This window comes from Centroberyx affinis, unplaced genomic scaffold, assembly GCF_046629955.1.
Source record: "Centroberyx affinis isolate AG114_WGS23_722 - 3 ecotype Tasmania unplaced genomic scaffold, CSIRO-AGI_Caff_v1 ptg002364l_1, whole genome shotgun sequence".
Taxonomy (NCBI): domain Eukaryota; kingdom Metazoa; phylum Chordata; class Actinopteri; order Beryciformes; family Berycidae; genus Centroberyx; species Centroberyx affinis.
This window is the reverse complement of record NW_027280624.1, coordinates 203,866-224,944: the sequence shown is the minus strand read 5'-3', so window position 1 is coordinate 224,944 and position 21,079 is coordinate 203,866. Positions and strand designations below refer to the sequence as shown.

The 21,079-nt window shown below is 43.5% G+C and overlaps 1 protein-coding gene across 5 annotated transcripts; it reads right to left on the bottom strand.

The window, feature by feature from the left end:
• Positions 1-9,578: 9,578 nt before the first annotated feature.
• Positions 9,579-20,711, bottom strand: raver1 (ribonucleoprotein, PTB-binding 1). 5 transcript variants are annotated; one of them, XM_071533433.1, is made up of 15 exons: positions 20,388-20,711; positions 19,340-19,406; positions 17,487-17,956; positions 15,246-15,437; positions 15,013-15,133; positions 14,811-14,911; positions 14,607-14,678; positions 14,130-14,208; positions 12,351-12,553; positions 12,104-12,185; positions 11,835-11,977; positions 11,547-11,618; positions 10,153-10,287; positions 9,830-9,895; positions 9,579-9,725 (listed from the first exon to the last, which is right to left on the bottom strand). In XM_071533433.1, the coding sequence occupies exons 1-15, from the start codon at positions 20,709-20,711 to the stop codon at positions 9,579-9,581; spliced, it is 2,274 nt and encodes a 757-aa protein (XP_071389534.1). The 5 variants fall into 5 exon arrangements, with proteins under 5 accessions (XP_071389534.1, XP_071389538.1, XP_071389537.1 ...); XM_071533437.1 differs by having other exon boundaries at positions 11,541-11,618; positions 14,643-14,678; XM_071533436.1 differs by having other exon boundaries at positions 14,643-14,678.
• Between the last annotated feature and the right edge of the window lie 368 nt (positions 20,712-21,079).

Genomic DNA, 21,079 nt, shown 5'->3' with positions numbered 1-21,079 from the left:
CTGTTCTTGTGGCATGAGGTTTTGGTCCTGATGGACCGCAGCCTCCTGCCAGAGGGGAGTGTTTCAAAAAGTTTGTGCCTAGCTTGTGATATTATTTTAAGCATCAAGTCGTCTTTATATCAGGCCTAATTTTATTATTTTTATTTTACCTCACTTCCACAATACAGAATGGTTTACAAGAGATCTTACAAGGATCAGTCATGGAATTTCAGGTTTGAAATATGTTATTCTTTTCAGGACAGCTTGGTCTGTATTCGGGAACGTTCATTGTTGTTCATCAGCATCACTGATTATTGTATTGGATTTCTGGGAGAGAACCGCTCCTATCAAAACTACTGAGTGGGCTCTCCTATGCCATTAGAATACAAATATCATTTTTCAGTTGAGTGGTATTTCTCTGTAAGGAATTCCCCATGGTTTTCACCAAAATAAAATATCTGATCCACAATGACTAAGCCGGTTTTGTGTGTATAAGCACAACAGGGCTCCAGCAGTAATACAGAGAGAAATCAAACTCTGATGCTCTGCCACACTGGAGTTATTCTTACACGCTCAGAGCCGGTTATCTATAGTGATGATGTACAGAAACTTGCTTGCTTTCATTTTGATAGCCCTGACAAATAAATAAATAGATAAATCATGTGAATGTGACCTTGATAATATTTTTCTATCAACTGGGAGCACATTTATCAAGAAGTAATTTCACGTTTGAAAATATTGGTGACGTAAGTCAGTACAAAGCCCTCTAGAGCCATAACTGCAGATTTCCAAGACAGTTCATGGCAAAGGCAGACCATTCATAAACTTGAGTTATGTGTGCTTTACAAATGAAAATGTTTGAGGGTGAAATATCACTTTAAACTAGCATGTCCCACTGCTTGGGCCCAAATTACATGCAAAAATAATCAACATCACCAGTATAACATTACCAAAGTTTGAATATAAGATTGTATTAGAAAGGAAATTAAAGGTTTACATGTTTGTTTGTTTTTTGTTTGTTTGTTTTTTGTTATAACTCCTTTATGATGAAAAGGGACTCAAATCATCAAATCATCAAGATATTTCTTTTTTTTTGTATATATTTCCTAGATAAAGACTGCTGGAAAGAGGGGATAATTGGATAAACTGAATGACAAAAATGACCATGAGCCACAGTGCAGGCTGGAGTGCTCCACTGTGGTATGGAAATAAATTATGTCCCTCTTGCTTGAGTCAGCTGCACAATTAATTTACTGAATGGCTGATTCATTATGACCAAACTGGACAAATGGCTCTCCACGTTATACATTCATATTGTGAGGAATAATTGAAATGCCAAAGGACTCTCAGTACATCAGTATATTTGGATGGTGTGCATGCTGTGCAAAGGTCTGTGCATTCATTACATTTTTTTTGCTTTCTCATTATTGTAAATATATTGGTGTGAGAGAGGAAGACAGAGTAGGCATTGCAGAGAAACTGTAGTGTAGCTGAAACCTGACTATTGTACAAATTGTACAGTATACCTAGCACCCAGTCACAGAGGGCAGTGAACTCTGTATCTGCCACAGAAAGACCTTCAGCCTGTCTGGCCTGTGGCCAAACTAAGTGTACACATCAAGCATCAGGGAAGGCTGGGAACTGGAGCCACCCTTTCCGCCAATGGAGGGCCATGAAATATTAATCTGCACCTCTCTCCTGACAGTGAGGAATAGTCTGGCAACTAATGTGTATGTATGTGTGTGTGTGTGTGTGTGTGTGTGTGTGTGTGTGTGTGTGTGTGTGTGTGTGTGTGTGCATGTGCGTGTGCGTGTGTGTGTGTGTGTGCGTGTGTGTGTGTGTGTCCAAGTTCACATGTGTTTGTACATGTGTAGGACAATGGAGAGTAAATGGGATGTGCCAGAAAATGTGTGTGTTCATGTGTGTGAGTGGGTGAGTGTGTGTGTGTGTGTGTGTGTGTGTGTGTGTGTGTGTGTGTGTGTGTGTGTGTGTTTGTGTGTGTGTGTGAGTGTGTGAGAGAGAGAGAGAGAGAGAGATTCAGGCATTCAGGCTGAAATATAGGCATGTTCAGTGGTTGAGATACAGTCATAAGTAATAGTCTTTTAGCATTTACATTAAGTGATAAAATGGATTCCTGAAATAACACCAGGTTTTCTTTTTTCTTTTTTCTGCAGTGCTGCAGCAGCGGGGGTGGAGTGTCCTGTTCATGTTGTCTACCAGTCAACCCCTACACAGCTGCCTCTTACTCTAAACTACATAAGAAGCTACACTGCAGTGTGTCTGCATGTGTGTGTGTGTGTATGTGACAAGACTCGCAGATGCTGATTCCAAGCTAATGCTGGGCTATTAGCTGTAGAAATCCCCCACAAACATTTAACACTATGAAAACTCAGACAGCCACACAGTACCAAAAACACTCAGAAGTGACTCTGGGATTGTGCTCACAAGCGGCAGCCAAGTTTCACCAAGTTTTCATTCAAGTGTTTTTCATGTTTTTTTCTCTGAACCAACAGGAGCTTGTACGCCAATGAAGCGTGTGTTCAGCTGAAGGCAGCAGGGGAGTTTGAGGGAAGTGGCGTAATGCTGCAGCAGGAAAGCGAGGCGGCGGTTCACTTTAGGGACAGTGGTTCACTTCAGGGACACACTGAGCACCTGCGAGGCCTCAAATGATGCGATAACTACATTTCAGAGCTTCTCCAAACTGGTATTGATGAGGCAGTGGAGCTAAAGGGGCAACTGGAGACCGGAGTCAAGTGTCAGACTGACCACAAGGCCGTTCAGTTTCCCCCACTGCTGCTCCTGTGATGCACTTTCAAGGTCTCCGTTTTGAAATATCGCATTGATGCTGATTGGCCTGATGGTGTCCTCATGAAACATAGAGCACCGCTTATTGTTCTGATGTTGAAACTGGACACACACTATATTAGGTGAAATAGTGCAAAATCAAACCTTAAGCCTTAAACCATAAGGAAATATAAAGTTAGAGTCTGATTAACTAATTGTTCTGCTGTTGCACTGGGTTAGTTTTACATTTACATTTTAGGCGTTTAGCTGATTCTCTTATCCAGAGCGACTGACAATGAGCGCAACAGTGGAATAATCCTCAATTCCTCGATCACCAACATTGTAAGCAACCAAAAGTAGGGAGAGCAAAGGTCAGAGCCATAGTGCTTCTCGCAATACTCCTTTAATCCTAGAGTGATCATGTAAGAGAGAAGTGCCGGCAAAGGAAATAAGAGCTGCACTTCAAGATAAAAGTGTATTAGAGAGAGTAGAGGGGAGAGATATGGGAGACGGGATGTGATTCAGGAGGGAGAGGAAATGTGAGGTACTTTCTGAAGAGACAAGTTTTTCAGCCTACGATGGAAGATGTAGACAGCACTACATAGTATGAATATATTATCACTCCTGTGCTTTGCTTTAAATTCAAAAGCCAGATACATTTGGAAATCTGTTTTCAGTTTCATCTCACTTTCACCAAATGTCTGGATTGCACCAGAGTGCTTCATGTTCTTCATTGGAGATGTTTAATTAATATGCAAGGATCCCTAGCCATAAAATAGAGACTCAAGTATAATACTTACACAACATATAATGCACCAAACCAAAACAATACATTTATTTTTGTTTAGTAATATTTGGGTTTCAGTGCTTAATTTCAGCATTCAAGTGTGTTGTTCCAGCTTGCATTAGGACAGTTCCTTCTGTATTGGGGAACATTGCTACTGTTTCACATAATCAGAAATAGTTACCTCAATATGTGATGCCACAGTGATATACGGTTACATGGAGGATCAATTGGAAAATATGAAAATGACAACTGTAACATTACCCATGATTATTTATAAGGGATAAGGGTGCATGTTGTGGCTTGAAATGTAAAGCACTACTATAATATAATCTGGTTTGGGTGCATAAATAAGAATAATAGGCAAATTGCCTTTGAACTAAACACAGAGGCAGACTAGCAGCTTTCTCATGGGCTACCAAGATTTTCTACTGTTTTATATTGGCTGATTGTCATACAGGGGAGTGGGTTGTTTTCTATGACTAATCCCGCTATAAACGGCTCTTGTGACATACCCTATTTGGTCACACTTTATCTCTGTTGCTCTTACACTGCAATAAGGCTGTAATTAATCATTGCAGATTAGAATTCAGCATGTATTTTACATGTAGATTACAGTGAATCTGTATATTTAAATACCCCCATCCCCGTTCCACACACATTAACAACGCAGTGATATTACAACAGCAGTTAGAGCTGATAGATAGTAAAAAAACGTGTTGTGTTTTTTTGGTCTTCAAGTACACGCAGAGGTCCAGTAATTATTATTTTTCTCCATTTGAGTGTTCTTCATTTGTGATAAATGATGCTGCAGCGATCTGCCTTTGGAGCTCCTCTACCTCCCTCTCTGTATTTGGTAAAATCGCAGGTTTCAGCAGCATTCACCAGCAACTGTGCAGGGTGACTGTGTGGGTGGAAATATGAAAGGCAGAAATCTAAATGTGTCTGACACACCGTCCACTGAGCCTCGGTGGTTCCCTCTGAGAAACTCTGGGTAGACAGGCAGCAGGTATGAGAACATAATTCAGGGGTGCTGAAGGTATTACAGACAAAAATAAAATAAAATATCCATATGCCTGAGAAAAACACATTAATATAATGTCACCAGGTCTGAAAAACATCCCCCTGTCATTTCTTTACTGCGTTCTCATTTTCAGTGTCTTTCACAGATTGATGATCCAAAACAAAAGTAGTTCTCATTTCTGAAATGCCATGACAGAGAACCAAATATTAAGTAAAATGTTTGCTCGCTGGGGACTGTCACAAATAATATGAATGTTACAAAAGGAAGGTTTCATGGCCAGTGAAATACACAATTGTCTTCTTGCCTCTCAGGGGAAAGCTCAATCAGCAGCTTGGCTCCTCGAGGCTCAGTGGGACCCCCAGAATAACAGCTAATCAAAACGGCCTTTTATCCTGATTACTGCTGAGAGGAAGAGGAGCTCTTCACGAGCCCTTGGCCCTTGGCACCTCTGTCTGAAGGGTGAAGGGCAGCAACACCGGGGCTTACGCCACACAGCCAGACGTCTGGGCAGACATTCACAATTAATCCCAGAGTGATAAGACCTCACTTCACCAGCTACTATTACCTGCTGTGGCTCTGCTTGAAGGAGATGCTGAAAATACTGAGCCTGGGAGGAGGAAATAGCTGACATTTCAGGTTTTGTTTTGTTTTTCGTTTTTTAATTAAATCCGAATGCCATCAGGCTCTCTTTCATACAGTCTTAGCAGAGCGAAATGGATTTTCTCACTTCCCAGTTGTACTGATTTCTTGAGGTGTGTTTATTGATGAGAAAAGCAACCCCTAAATATCAAACTTTATAGCTGACACTGGCTTTGGAAAGTCAACTGTTAGCCAGTCACAGTGGCCACGAGTGAGTTTGAGTCTATTTTTTTTAAACTTCTACCTATCTGGGGGAGTCTTCGCCGAGTATGCATCCACCCATGGGCCATTCATGCTAAAAATGAACAGTATGCACTCATGGTACTGTAACGTAGTTATCATCCATCCACCCAATGTTATTTTTTACTTTAGTACACAGGGGGTGAGGTGCCTTGCTCAAGGGCAAGGGGGGGGGGGGGGGAGCGCGATACTCGTCCTTTTTTGTCAGTTTGATAAATGGTTATTGTGCACTGGGAATAACATTAAATACTCAAGGTTGCTAAAAGTTAGCAGCCCCTTGGTTTGACATTTTTACCCATCCCATAGTGCAAAACATCATGACAAAACATATTCCCTTCAAATTTTGGACAAAGTTTGGAAACACTGGGTGTGCACACACTAATGTGGGATAGCTAAGGTGAGAAGAGGCCTCTGTTTTCTGATTCCTCACTGAGGCGTAATCTAGCTAAAATATGATATAATCACTTTAGTGTGCCTCTACTTTGTGTAGCTGCCAACTGTTCAAATGACTGATAAGCCTTTTGGCCATTCTCCAAAAAAGCATACATATTAGTTGCTGTATGAAATTGAGCATGTAACATCACAGATGATGAATTTTAGGGAGCGGTTCCCAACCTTTTCCCTCCAAAACTCACATTTGTCATTTTCCAGCCAGCTGATTTAATGTTTGCTTTGGTCTTCCTACTATAGATCACATACCATGATTATATTATTTGCGGTGACATATGTGGTCTTGGTCTCTAATTACCTTGCTTCAACAACCACACACACGCCATTTTATTTTACTTGATTTATGAAGTTTTTATTGGGTAAAGGCATGCAACTACTAGATCACCCAACATCTTAGAATTTGACATTTTTGGGTCATTTAGCTAAGTCATTTAAAGTGTGAAAGTTTTCTGTGAAATGACCAGATTGACATGAAATGAGATACAGTTGGGAGTTAGGCATCAGCTGACAGTGAAGCTGGGGCTGCAAGTCTCACAATATGCACAACATAAAACGTCCACAAAAGGGTTTAACCACAGATGTTTCTCTGGTAGCTGTGTTACATGGCCTTCATTCGACCCCTTTATAAAAAAAAAATAAAATAAAAAAAAAGACCTTCAGCGGCAGGTCTCCTTTCTGCATCCTAATATCAAGGTCACATGGTTTTAAATTCAATTTGAGATAAAATTCCAATTTAGCGACTGACACCAAAACAACTCTACTCCAAATTTCAGTTGTGAATTGTAGCCCAAAATTGAAAATCTAAAGGCAAAGGCCCTCATCTAAGACGAGCATAATTAAAGATTGAATTGAGTGCTTTTGAAGAGTTTCTCAGAATGAATGACATCATGGCCAATTTCCCCAGATGGGTAAAAAGAAAAAGGAAAAAACATTGTGCTCTGCCTATGTGGTTTTATGCACAGATAAGCGAACACAGAAGCAGAAGTAGCATCAGAAGGGGTGATGAGAAAACCCTGTTGCATGGCACAATGTCAGCACCATGAGCTTCACTGGCACTGAGAAAGTAGAGACCAAGATAACAAGCTCCTCCAGAGGGAGTGGCATTGGATTTACTCTCAATACAATGTCACCACATGGATTAAATGAAGTTGGACATGACACCTTTCCTATGAGTTGCAATGTGAATTGCATTGCTCGCCTCTGTCCCTCAAGTCCTTGACGCTGAATAGAAATATTATTTGTGGTACCTTTATTGTTGATTAACACAAAGCTTTTAGTATTTAGAGACCGACTGCCTTACTCTTTGTGGTTTTTATTCTCACTGACAAGGATCCATTTTAGGATCTACATTCTGTGTAACAATGGGTGAAGACAATTGGGTGTCCTTTGGCCCTCCCAAACACACACACACAAACCAGTTTCCCCTCACCAGACCAATAGAGGTTGAACCATGGCATAAACACCAAGGGAGCATCATTGCAGTGTGGCGGTATTTCCTTCTTTAAGGTTTTCGTTCAGAGAAATGTCAAATCCAGATCACTGTGTTACATCTTAAATGCATTTTAAAATGACGAGATCATAACAAAATGAGTTTTAAATAACATTTACTTGCTCACATCACACACACACACACACATACAGAGACAACCATGGCAAGATGAGAGGGCTAGCAGTTGGAATTAAAGCAATCAAATTAATGATGATCATACAGTACAGCAGCATCTCTTGGTCCATACACAACATCAGCAGTCTGCTGTGGCGCCACTCTTGGTCACATCATCTTTCAAACATACAGGCAAACAACACAAACACCTTGAGCAGCAAATTCAATCAAAACACCAGACCAGAGGCAGATATAAGTAAAGAAAACAAGAGTTTTGGACTCCGAGGAAAATTATCAAGCTTAGTATATACACAGCAAATAACACATAAATGGTAAATGTAGTTGGAAGCCCACACAGGGCAGGATGAGATCACAGAAAACACTGTTAAGGCTCAAGTGTATTTGCATTTCCTACCAAAGTCAGAGGTAATGGGTTATCACAATCAAATTGTCAACCAGAGCATAATTCAAAAACACACAGACTTGTCACTGACCAATCACCTGCTGCTAGCTTCCATTAGTACCTCCCCAGACAGACTGAACTGTTACCGGAAAACTTCACACACACCTCAAGTTTGAACACAGGCCGCGCCCGTCATCCCAACTGTCGTCTACTTGGCTACAGCAGCCGACTCAAAACTGCCTTGAGGATGGACACCTCCCCCTGCTGGTCTGCAGGGTGGAGACAACCACCACACCAGGAGCAGATGAGGCACTTCATACAACAGTAACATGAAGGTCAAGCCTCTCGGTGAAGAGAGATTGGAGGAGTTCCCGTATTCACCATCTGCTGGTGGATCGAGAAATGGCACACCATGTCCGCCGCACCACCCACCCATTCAGAACAGACCAGTCAGGTGTGGTGGTGGGACTCCCAAGACATTAAAAATTAACTTAGCAGACAGAACTCACACCAACACAGAAAACATTCAACTTCTGGACATATGAGTGAGAAGAGACTTGAAAATGGCCGATTAGACAGGTGAGAACAGAGTAGTACAGTGACCTGTGCCCTCCAAGTGCATCACTCAAACAACCAGTGCAGAGAACAGACTCCGTAACAAGATGGAGGGGTGCGGTTCAAGGACAAACGACGTGGAAAAGTTTAAGGCTTGAGAAATATTCCAGAGTGGATTTGGTAAAAGGTTTCAGTTTCCAAATACAGAGGCAGGTACATACAGCTATCGTTACTGCTGGATGGAAAGCTGTATGTCAACCAATGGAGAAAGGCCTGAATCCGGTCCAGAAAAATAAGCATACAGCAAAATACAACCCTGTGGGAGCAAGTTAGAAGAAAAAAAATAAAGAAAAAACACACACATAAACACCATCCCATTAAACAAACTACTGAACTTTTTACATGCAAATAGGAAGGCTGTTTAAAAAAAAAAAAAAAAAAAAAAAAAAAATGTTCAGAGCCTTTCGATAGAAAGAGTTTGGTTTCTTTATACTATGCAAGCCCTTTCCTTTGGCTGCAATTATTTAAATGTCATACACAACAACAGCTTTGTGAGATGTCCAACATTTTTAAAAAGCAGCCTGGCATAGTGCAAGTTATTTCAAAAAGAGCCATGAGGCAGAATAGTGGAGCCAATATGGCTGCCATTGAAAACTGCAATGGCCAAACTATCTGCAGCTCTGAACCCGTTGACACGCCACACTCAACAGGGAAAAAATGAAAACAAAAGGAAAAAAAAAAAACTACTTGATTTAATTAGCTAATTTACCATTTTTTCTTATTGTACATATACTCCAAGTAGTCAACAAAAGGGCTTCATGAAATTAAAAATCAAATTAAAAAAAGGGTAAAAACTTAATTTACTAAACACACTGAAATCATATATACAATGGGAAAAAAGAAACATCAAGAACTCCCATAGACTGGCACGCAACTGTCCGGATAGCAACAGGCTGCGCTCCCCAGCGCCCTCCAGGGGTCGCTGGCAGGAGCACACAGGAGAGGAATCAATGGACCGCCAAGCTAAAATACTGTAGTTACTGGAGGAACTCTGGAGGGTCCATCATGTCCTGGCTGTTGAATGGCTACTCATACAGCAAGAGGCATTTGGCTGTAGTTAGAATATACGCTTGCGTTTAAGATATGAGTCCGCATAATGGCCCCCCAGGCCTTGGGAGTGCTGGCCCACATAGCCCCCCTCAGGGCTCGGCTCTGGAGATGGGATCAGCCGGGAGAACACACGCTTGTGGCCACCGATGGGAGTCTAATTGGGGGGAAAAAAATAAATAAAATATTAATAGCTTGAAACTTAAGTGTAAGAAGGTAAAACTAATGTGGAAAAAGCAAAGATGAAAGAGGCAAAATTACCTTAATGCCATTCCCCAAGCCAGGTGGGAAACTATTGGTATGACTGACAGGAGGCATTCCCACAGCCTGAGGAGAAACAACCAACTCTCAGTATCCACAACTTCATTTACACATTTGTACACACCAACAGAATATACATGAAATATTGAGCAACGACTTATTCTCGGAAGCTCTAACCCTCCATTTTATCTTTTCCCATTGCTACCTTAATATTCTAGCGTTGATAATGGTAAACAACACTAACCCTAAACCCTTAAAAACACACTGAGGTGAACGCTATTGAAACATGACAGCAACCCATCAGTCCAAAGCTTCAGGCTCACCTTATTGAGCTGGGTGGTGGGGAGGCCGCCGCTCATGGGGGCCCCAGGCCCTGAGCTGAAGTACGAGGACAGGGGCGGGCTGGGAGGGTAACCGTAATGGGTAGAGCGCTCGCTGAAATCAGGGTGATGCGAAAGCTGCAGAGACACAGTCCCCATTAACATGTGCCACTTGTACACAACAACTGTCCTACAATCAGGCCAGGATGCATTTAATTTAATAACATTTTGCTCACATTGCCATCAGATGTTCCAGGTCCACTCTGGGAGATTGCCAGACTTGCACTACAATTTTCAATTCTACATAGCCTAGATAGTACTTCTGATGACCTTCTAAGAAAATAAATAGTGACAAATGCCGCTTTTCCACCGCATGGTACCGGCTCAACTCACCTCGACTCGCTTGCCTCGCTTTTGATAGTAAGGTTTTCCACTGCACATAGTACCCCCTCAATGCGCCCCACCCCCCACAGCTGGTCGTCATAGCGACGCCGCGACGCTGCATGAAATGCGACACACACAACAATGGAGGATATCGAAGGGTTGATTCTCGGTATATGGCTGTTAGTCACAGCAAGGAAACAGATTTTATTTCAGAAGAGGCTGAAGGCAGCAAGACAGCAAACTGCTCTCTGGTTGCTCAAAGGCGACACAAGAGGGTAAGCTAACCTGGTAGCTAACGTTAGCATATGTCCCAGGTCGCGATGACGGTTCTCTCCGACCAATCAGTAGTCTGCAGTGTTTTCACATCACCGTTTGGTATCGCCTCAGCTCGCTTGGAACCTTGACGGAGGTGCTACGAAACTGGTACTGGTACCTGGTACTCGCCCAGTGGAAAACCAAAAAAGGCGAGTCGAGTCGAGCCGGTACCATGCGGTGGAAAAGCGGCAAAAGATACAGCATCTAAGTCATCTAAATCCCTTTGCCAGAACAATATTTCCATTACATTCACTTAGCTGCAGTGTCTCCCACAGCTGAAAAACTGACCCCAAAGCGAGAAAAATGAATATGAGGAAAATGTGTCATCTGGCCTCATTGCTTGGCACCCCCAAAACAATGCGCATATATCATGATATAAATATCCAAATAAGAGCCATTCTTAAACTGCTACCTACTGGAATGGGCACAGGGTGAACCTAGTTCTCAGAGCCAAAATTCCCCACAACCCTCAAAAAACTTTATAAAAATAAATCTACAAGGAACACTTTACAACCAAGTGGGAATATGACTGTTTACATAGGGTGGATTATTACTTGTATTCACGTATAAGTGAACATACAGTGGCACCAATCAAAAAGAAGGTTGATAGGATTTGCATTCTGAGCCGTCATGCTGCTCAATGGCTGACTGCACAACAGCCCATGAGTGTGAGGGAGGGAAGGTTGATGCGCCATTACCTGCTGTCCAAATCCTGCCAAGGCCCCAGCATCCAGGTTCTCCTGCTGTTCATACAGGTGGGCCAGGGGATCCTGAGGAGAGACACCAGATGGGCATCGGACCGGATCACATCATACAGCCCATGTCATGAGCAGGCAATGACTGGGCAGTATAAGTGTGCATAACATTGTAAAAATCAATATGAGTCACTAAGACATTACCGAGCACAGCAGGGCTTACTAATGTGAAAAAAAAAGTAAAGGCTTTCCAAGGCCAGCTATGAATAGAGCAGGATCCCTAGTGGTTACCTGGTGTAGAGGAGGGTATTCTGGGCTGTAGGACTCCTGGTAGCGCAGGTTGTAACTCGACTGTACGCTCTGGTTTGTGCGTTGGTTGGACACATTATTTAGCGTAGGCCTCTTCCTATAGGGGTGGGCTCTGCAGTTTCCCCCTGTAAGAGGGGAAGGCAGACAGGCATGAAAAGTTATATAGCTGCATGAACCAGAGTCGACACAGAACGAGGAAGAGATTACCAAGCAGGGACACCAGAACCACAGACCGCAAAACAGCATCTCACCTGAGGGAAACAGGTTATGGACATTGAGGAAGGCGCTCTGGGGGAGATTCATTTCTTTAGGAGGATCACCAAGTATGGATACCTGATGGGAGGAAAATGTATGTTTTTTTTCTCCACAGGAAAAAAGGGCTTCCCAGTTTCACTTGGGTAAAAATGTATTGTTAGGCTAAAGGCAAGTGACCAGTTACAATCAGCAAGTCAACATAAGAGGCAGAAAGCACAGTAAGGAAATGACATGGTAGCTCACCCCTTGTGCTGCCAGGCCTTCTGCCCCCATCATGCCACCCAGTAGGGGCATGGAGATACCCTGCAGGGTGGGGGAGGGAGTCTGGGGGAAGGTGCACGCTGCTGTGGGGGACTCCTGCTCCCTTGCCAGGGCTCTGCCAAGAGACATGGGCTTCAGGGGAGCCAGAGGATCCGCCTGCAGGCCAAGACCTGGGACCACACCACCTAGGGAAAGGGACAAATGTACAACGGACACTGTAAATTAAACAGAAATTAATGTAGGCCGGGATCCCACTTAACTGTAGTTTTACCCCGTTTTATGCTAGCACTCGTTGAAGTTTTCTGAAAACATTTCATCAGTGAATCAGATTTGCAACAAAAATTGATCTTGCAATAATATTAGGGTTGTCAAAAGTATAAAAAAAATTTTAAACTGATAAAATACCCATTTGCAACAGTATCGATACCAGCAGTGCTTTCTCTTAATGAAAAATCAAACATGATTTCTCCGCCTCCACTAGCCACACACACCCTGCACCGCTGCCCACTGCCCCTCCTCTCTCTAGTAGCAGTCAGCTGGGTTGTTCCTCAGTCAAACAATGCTACAGAGCGGTGCTGACGAAGGGGGGCAACACGTCAAACTTGGCGAAGCACCTTAAGGACCGACACGCCAGTCTATATAAAGAATTTAGAGAGGATAGCAAAAGCTCCCGTTTCAACATCACTTCAGCATTAAACATTTATCACGAACATTAACGTACCCTGTACATCATCCGTTTTAGTTTAGCTAGCAAACCAAACGTTAGCTACAGAGCTAGCTAACGTTATCAAGTAGGTTTGCCAGATGCCCGGTTTTCGACCGGACTGTCCGGTTTTCAGATGCATTGCCTGGGCCCGGTCAGAAGGCTCGACCGGACGTTGAAATGTCCGATTAAAATCATTCTGTCAATAATAATCCACTAAGTCTAGCCCTGCTGATTTTGCGCTGTCATTGGTGGGTATCTGTTGCTTCAACAAGTGTTCTGATAGGCTGATGACTAGAGCAGGGTAATCTGCTGTGTAAGTGCAAAGTTTTGAATGAGTTTTATCGGGCCTACGTTATGGAGAAGCGTCTGTCTGTCTGTCTGTCCGTCCATCTGTCTCTTTTGCACCGGGATTTCCCCCTGCGTTGTCGGATATTAAGGGACTAGTTTGGTGTCTGTGTTTTTTGCTTAGTTGCTTACAGTCTATGCTGCAGAGGCCAGGAGGCAATATGATGTTTCACATGCTTGTGCAGTATAAGCTCACTCCCCTCAATAAAAAAGAGCAAATCATGACAGCAATCGAGACCTGTCAAACCAAAATGTGTTGTTTGATCTCTCTGTTGTTTGATCTCAGACAACTTTAAAATATTGTTTATGTTAAAATTCTATTTTAACATGAAAACAATATTTAAAAAAAAAAAGATTGAAAATTCATTTTTCCCCCCGTGGTATCGAAAATGGTATCGCATATCGATATTTTCCTGGGTATTGTATCGAAGTTAGAAATTCTAGTATCGTGACAACCCTAAATACTACAATCAATAACCACATCTAATATGATGTGGTCATGTGATGTGTGTGATCCTGGTATAATGCCGACCACATTAAATTATGGGTTATCTAACAGTGAGCAAAATATCATCACATGAGTAATGACCAGTTTGAGAGCAAGCACAACTAACAGGCAAATATGGCTACAGATGTTTAGCTTCAAAAGCAAAGCAAAAAATGCAGTTTGTGGCTTTAGGAGCTACGGCTGGAGTCAGCGGATGCCAAACCTTGGGGCAGGTCTCCGAGCAGATGGACTCCCTGCTGGAGAGGCAGAGCGGCCAAAGGGTTCTCCCCGATGAGTCCTGCCTGATGGCCGGAGGAGAGAGGAGAGAGGAGAGGGCAGGGTTCAGTGTCACTCAAGGGTCGCACAGCCTGGCTACAACACTCAACTGTAGGAAAACTGCAGAACTGCATGAGCACACTTATCAGCACCGAGGCTTACTCACCACATATGTAATGATGTCCTTAATAGTGGGTATTTACACTTTCTGCGCACAATGGAGTAGCACACCCACCACATCACTCGGCACCACTCAAAAATACACCACACACAAAAAACACTTTCCTAGCAAGAGCTTACCCTCTCAGGAATTTGCCTTTTCTACGGCCCCAGCGCATAAAAACATTGGGATCCATTCAATAGGCTTACCACCACCTTACACACTGATCTCCAAACTCAAAACACACACGTCATTATCACTCACACAAGGCACTAGACGGTTTTCTTTATTGTGCAGCACCTGAGCCCAGAGAAGCTGATTTCCCAGAAAGGCTTGCTAATGGTAACAAGGGAGAGAGCAGACAGTAGGGGGAAAAAAAAGTGTGCATGAGTGGGAGAGGACGAATGGAAATGGACAGACATGCTAGGAGGAGAGTGACAGAGAAAAAAGGCAGAGAGGCAGCAGTACCTGTTGGGCCTGGGCCTGGTTCTGGAGGAGCAGTTGGAGCAGGGCAGCAGAGAGGGCGGGGTTGGCCAACAGTGGTAAGGTAGGAGCCGCCCCGAGGAGACCTGCACACCAAGACAACGTCAGCCTCCACCGCACCAGACCAAATCCTTTAGGTCAATGACAACGTTAATTCAGTGTCCAGAGGGCCGGTGGGGATTCTCACCTTGTTTACGTCCCTGGGTCAGCGGGTTGAGCAGCATCTTGAGGGTGGCGGGGTTACTGAGGCCTGTGAGGATCTGCATGGCGGTGGGCTCGGGGAGGAGACCTTTCCCTCTGTTCACAGCCTTGGTGGGAGAGGGCAGAAGACATTTAGCACAAACCCGAGGGCTACTAGAACAGTAAAACCACACACGCGAATGACATCAGTTTGACAGAGTTAGAGAGGGATTTGACTACCATGGTCTGGGCAGCAATCAGAGCAGCCAACATGCTTCTTCCCGGGGGACCAGGGGCACAGAAGGACACCCGGATGTGTGCTCCGCCAAGCACCCTGCCGTCAGTGAGACGTTGCACCTCCTCGGCCATCTCCGCCGTGGCAAACTCCAACACCGCAAACCGCCGGAAACTTCCATCCTGTCCCTGAGCCAACTGCGGAGAGGAAGAACACAAAATCCCACATAAACATGACCAGCCCAAAGCTGCCATCAGAGACAAGAACAAAACAGGCTATGGTTGTATTGATAGGCTTCTGTAGTCGCTTTGAAATGTTTTCACCGCCGCCCTTGAATTTTAGCATATTCATGTACTACAAAATTATTTGAAAGCACATTTCCTTGGAATTTTCCTCCTGAAACCTTTGCAAAGTACTCTAACAAAATAGATTTTTCTGTCTGGGGGTTTCATACATCACATAAATTTACTTTCAATGATGATGCATTAAAGTATTCACCTTGCCCCCGCCTAGGCTGAATAATCTCAATTGCAAAATTTGTTAAACATTTCTCATCATCTTCGGGTCGTAAAATTCTAGATAGCTTTATTGATAAGTCGATGGATTAGAGGAAAATTAATTCCCTTGCAGATGTGCTTTCTCTTTCACCTCCGGCAGTTTCCTAGAGCCATGTTAGGCGTTTAGATTGTAAAATGTCTGTTCCTTTGTTCATTTTCTCTTACAAATACACCCAACTCTGACTTTCACATTAGGCAGTATTCTGCCAATTTCAGTGTTTTGTGCACCAGCCCTTAATTTGAAACTCAGATGATTTACTGTACCCCAAGCCCATTCCGAAAATGCGCATTACACATTCTTTTGGAAATGTGTTGGATCTAGCAAAGAAATATGACCTTTATCTTGGCTTGAAATTGCTTCAATTGTTATAAGGAAAGTCAGAGAATCCAAGATGAGCCTTGGGATAAGCCAAGCAAATGTTACTATGAAATGGTCAGAGAAATGGCCTTTTCCCTCAAGATACCATGGCAGTTTTGTGACATCCTAATGTCATTATTAGATTTTAAATTGCGTTTCGAATTGTCAGAAATTACACTGGATTTAAACAAATGCACACAATTAAGCACTCTCTGGCCCAACTGCCCAAGAGATACACTTTTTCACTCACAATTGATTGCCATTGTGAATGTGGTAGAATTTAAACCACACTTTAACCATCTTGCATTGAACCTCATGTCATTCCCAAAATTGATGGCATTTTATGTCAGTACCCCATAAAATGTTGAATCAACCTGAACATTTTTTCAAACCATCTCTTTGCCATTACAATTATGTTAGTTTTGAACCCTGATTTAATATTCCGACTGTAATACAATTATAACTGACCAATAATCATACCTCTTATTTTTGAGAAGATATTGAGCGTATAGTTTAATTCTCACAGACATAGATCCAAAAGGGCCTTTACTCAATCATCCATCACTAGATATGGCCTCGTGATTTCCTACCATCAGGTTCCTCACCTTCAACCTGCCCAATAGCAGCTTGTTGAAATGAGAGCTTGAGCACTAAACTGCTTCCCTTGAATTACCATGTGACCTCTGAATTATCACAGCCTTTGCCACAATCCTCAAATAACAGGAACCAACAGAAAGTATTACTATGCGTGTCGTGCTAAAAGGACACTGCTCTCTCTCATTCCAGAAAGGCCTGCTGAATGACACCACCTGGGGGAGTCAGGTGGTCATCGCCATAGAAACCAGCTATGCTCATTGCTATAGAAACTTGGAGTGGCCACATGAAAAGCAGGGCAAAGGTGAGAGCTATTGAGTGATCAAATATGAAAAACTATTTACAAAAAAGAAAAAGAAAAGGATTCCTGTTGCTGTCTGTAACCTATCCCCCAAAATGTTTCATTACAGCTTCAGTGCTAATTTTACACCCTTGTAGTATTAATGGCAGCACAGACCCTCCACTTAGTACAGAGAGCTTTTCAATCAATGGTTTGGTTTACATGGCCTTGCATGGCGTAAATCAACAGCAGCTGTGCAATGAAACTCGCATAAAAAGGTAAGAGAAGAAAGTATGCCAAAGGCAAGTCTAATTTCAAGTGGAAGGGAAAACATTCTGCTTGCTCAACTTTCAAGAAACTGGCACAATACGCATTAGTCATGACAACGTGACATACTGATATTTACTGGGCATTTAGTTGAGTGTGTGAGTTTGTGTGCGTGCGTGGTGAAGTTGACCTGGCAGAAGATTGGCGCGTGGGTGTCGGCCAGGGCATTGCGGAGGTCCTGGGCTGTCAGTAGGCTGGGGGGAAGGCGGTCCACACACAGGCATCTGGAGTGCAGCAGCGGGTAGGTGAGGGAGCCCACCTCGGTCCAGTGGACGTACAGCATGCGAGAGCCCAGCTGTTTCCCGAGGAGCTCCGACTTGGCCCGGGCCGCCGAGTCCTTCTTCATGTACTCCACGAAGCCGTAGCCCTTGGAGTGGCCAGTGGAGGCGCTGTAGACCAGGAAGCAGCGCTCCAGGTTACCGAAGGGTCGCACCAACTCTTCAAACTGCTGCTGGGTGAAGGCGTGGGGCAGGTTGGCGATGCACAGCAGAGCGTCTGTGGGCTGCAGCTGTACGGAGATCTCCCGGTCCCGCAGCACATGCTGGTGGAACTCTTTGATGGCACACTGCGCCTGTTCCCCGTTGAGCAGTGTCACGAATGCTGAGGGTAACGAGGGAGAGAGAACACACAAAATTTGCCGTGAAGTGAGGGGGTGACTACATTTGTGCAGCAAGCGTGAATGACAAGCTCAAAGCAGCAGAGCAAGATCTGTTTTCACAAATGTCTCAGAAAGTGAGCTTCTGTTGTGACACAAACCGTTTCTCCTCTAGCAGTGCTGCTAAAAGACAATACTGGTGATATGATGTCATTAGACACCAGCTTTCATATCACTGCAGTTTCACCACTTGAAACTAGGTTTGTTGTGATAGTGTCAGGCAGGAATCAGAAGGATTTCAGATAGATAGATAAATGTAAAGCTGTATATTTTTTTGATAACAGTAACTCAACTTTTAAAATATTATTACCTATGTGACAGACTCCAGTAACAGCATAGACAGATGTACTGGGGCCCACAGTGTGCTGTGCTCCATGTCAAGAAAGCATCATGTTAGCTACCTGTGTGCCTGCCATCTACATTTGGATACAGCACAGGAAACTTACTTTTTTGTTATAGCCACAGTGGCTGGCACACCCTAAATTGACCCACTTTCATTATTTTATCCAGCCAACTAGATTTTGTAGAATATCACCTCTAAATGATGATAGTTTATGTGCCAAAGAGGCTGGTAGCTTACCAACCATAGCATAAATTCACCAGCATTCAGCTGGTGCAATTTTCTGACCCATTTTCTGACGTAATATTATGCCGTTAATATCCAATTTGTAAAACCATTTTCCATGCATAATCTAAGCTAATGTTCAGGGTTTTTGTCCATTTTGGGGTTTTTGTCCATTCTGCTTGACAAGTCAGCTGTGAGGTTTGTAATGACAAGCTGATCTTCCATGCCCAATTCTTAGCCCATACTTTGGTGTGGGACTAGAAACTCTCACATCCTCTACTGAAAGGTCGTACTTTCCATAATTTATAAACCACATCATGTGGTTTGGGCAGGTGACAACTTTGACACATTTCATTTTGATTCCTTTATAAAAAATAGGATGTGAGAAAAGTAATATTTCCCTTTTGACTAACTTGCAAAACTACTATTTAGATTGTCCAGTTCACGGTGATTTTTCTGCATAGAATTGTTATTTGACCATTTTCAATTAAATGCCACCCATACATACATTGTTGTGTGCTAGATAACTTGCAGCTGCACCGCCACACAGCTAGAATACCTACCAGCACAAATTACACTGGGATCAAGTAATTAGGAGGTGCTCAATAAATGCGATACTGTTTAAGGACAACCAGTGTTGTTTAAAGGACCATTAACAAGTATTCAGATTGAAAACAGTGGATTATATATTTACCACAATCTACTGCTGAATTGAACAAAGCACACACAATGAATGACACATTAGACAAGCCGTTATACCAACCCGTGCCCTTGTATTTGTCCACAAAGCAGTACTTCAGGTCATAGTTGCCCAACAGCTCATGCACCTCCTGAAAAAGGATAAGAAAAAATTACCATGTAATCACATCCCAGCATTCAAGTTCAATTACCAATTCAATCATTCAAGTTTTATCAGGATATACCAGGTTAAAGCCAAGTTTTAGATTTTGGCCATCAAATAATCAACTTATTCATGCCCACTAGGAAACCAGCAACGCAAGGACACCTGTGGGGGTGTGGGAGGTAAATAACTGACTCATTGTTGTGGGAGAAATTGTTCCGCAGTGCTTTTGCCCGTTCACAAACGAATGGCGATGCTGTCTAGCATTTTCTGAAACGTTTTGTCTCCACGCCTTCCACCTTTTGTTACATTGCAACTCCCGTTCACATCTCGAACTCCCAATGCTCCCCCCTGTGAACAATGGTACCGCCCGCAGGCCCACCGTTCCCCACGAGTCAAGCACGTTCCAAAAAATGTGGCATCATGTGAAAATCTGAGGCTGCATGATACCCAAACGCCAACATTTGTAACTGGTAGAGTGATAAAGTCCCATGGTACCTGTAACTCTCAAGTAAAGACTGTAATTATTTGGCGTGACAGCTCGACTAAGCAAAGTGAACCACGCATGTTGATACCAACTGTTACCTACAAGGCCGGAGTTGGCAGGTCATACAGGCCACGGTTGACCATTATTGACAGTCATCTGGCAATCTGTTTGTTAACATAACGTTAGCCGTGTTAGTCAACTAAAACAAACCAATTTAACAGATACTGTCAAGCTATTGGCGTTCACATATATCCGTTATCTGGCTGGCAGATAGCACACTTTTTGGACATCTTGCTGATTAAAGTGAGAAAAAACACCGTATCAACTAAACGTAGCTCACGCGTTAAAAGGCTAGCAAGCTAACTCACATAGGTAGCATGGCAGGCATATTGGAGCTAGGCTAACGTTAGCCAAACGACCCCATCAATCAATCATCCGACTGTTCGAACTTCCAATTAGTTGATTGGCATTTATCAGACATACCTGATTGCTAACATCGGATGGCAGATTTTTTATTATAATTTTTCGACGATTGTAAAACTCTCGGCGAGTTCTATCCAAGCGACTCTCGATCTCTTCGGGGCTCAGTGATGTCAACTCCTCATCGACCCTCCGCTGACACTCGTGCCCCAGTGTTTCTTCCTCGTCGCCGGGCTCGAGTTCGGGATGCCCGCGGTCTCCGGACATCCAGTTTACGTGATCCACAGCGAGGTCGTAATTTTCATGAAGCGGACGGGAGGCGAAATTGAGCCCTGTATCTGTGCTTTCTTCTCTGGCAGCTGCGCTAACGGACACGGCGGCCGCCATCACTCAGTTTGGTGGAAGTTTTCTCGGTCTGGAAACACTGTCCGAGTTGAGCAGTTTAAACAATACACACATGGGCTCAGCGCCGCTTCTCATTGGACGAGAGGGGGACGCATTCTCCATGACAGCAACGTAACGGAGAAGGGGCGGGGCTACAGGGGTTCCGTGTATCATCCTTGCCTTCTAGAGCAAATAAAGACAATCCATGAAAGTGGATATACGGATGGATATGAAATGCTGCAGTGTAACCTAGATCAGTGGTTGCCACAGTAGGGTCTGCGAACCTCCGGGGGGGGCTTGAGGGGTTCCAGGTGGGTCCCCCAGCAAAAAAGATTTCAGTTTCACTCAGTCACCAGACATAGGCTATCTAT

Coding starts and splice junctions, on each gene's coding strand:
- raver1 (XM_071533433.1), bottom strand. CDS start 20,711: ATGGCGGCCGCCGTGTCCGTTAGCGCAGCTGCCAGAGAAGAAAGCACA. Junction 12,554..14,129: donor GCTCGGAGACCTGCCCCAAG/GTTTGGCATCCG, acceptor CCCTTTCCCTAG/GTGGTGTGGTCCCAGGTCTT. Junction 11,619..11,834: donor AATACCCTCCTCTACACCAG/GTAACCACTAGG, acceptor GTCTCTCCTCAG/GATCCCCTGGCCCACCTGTA.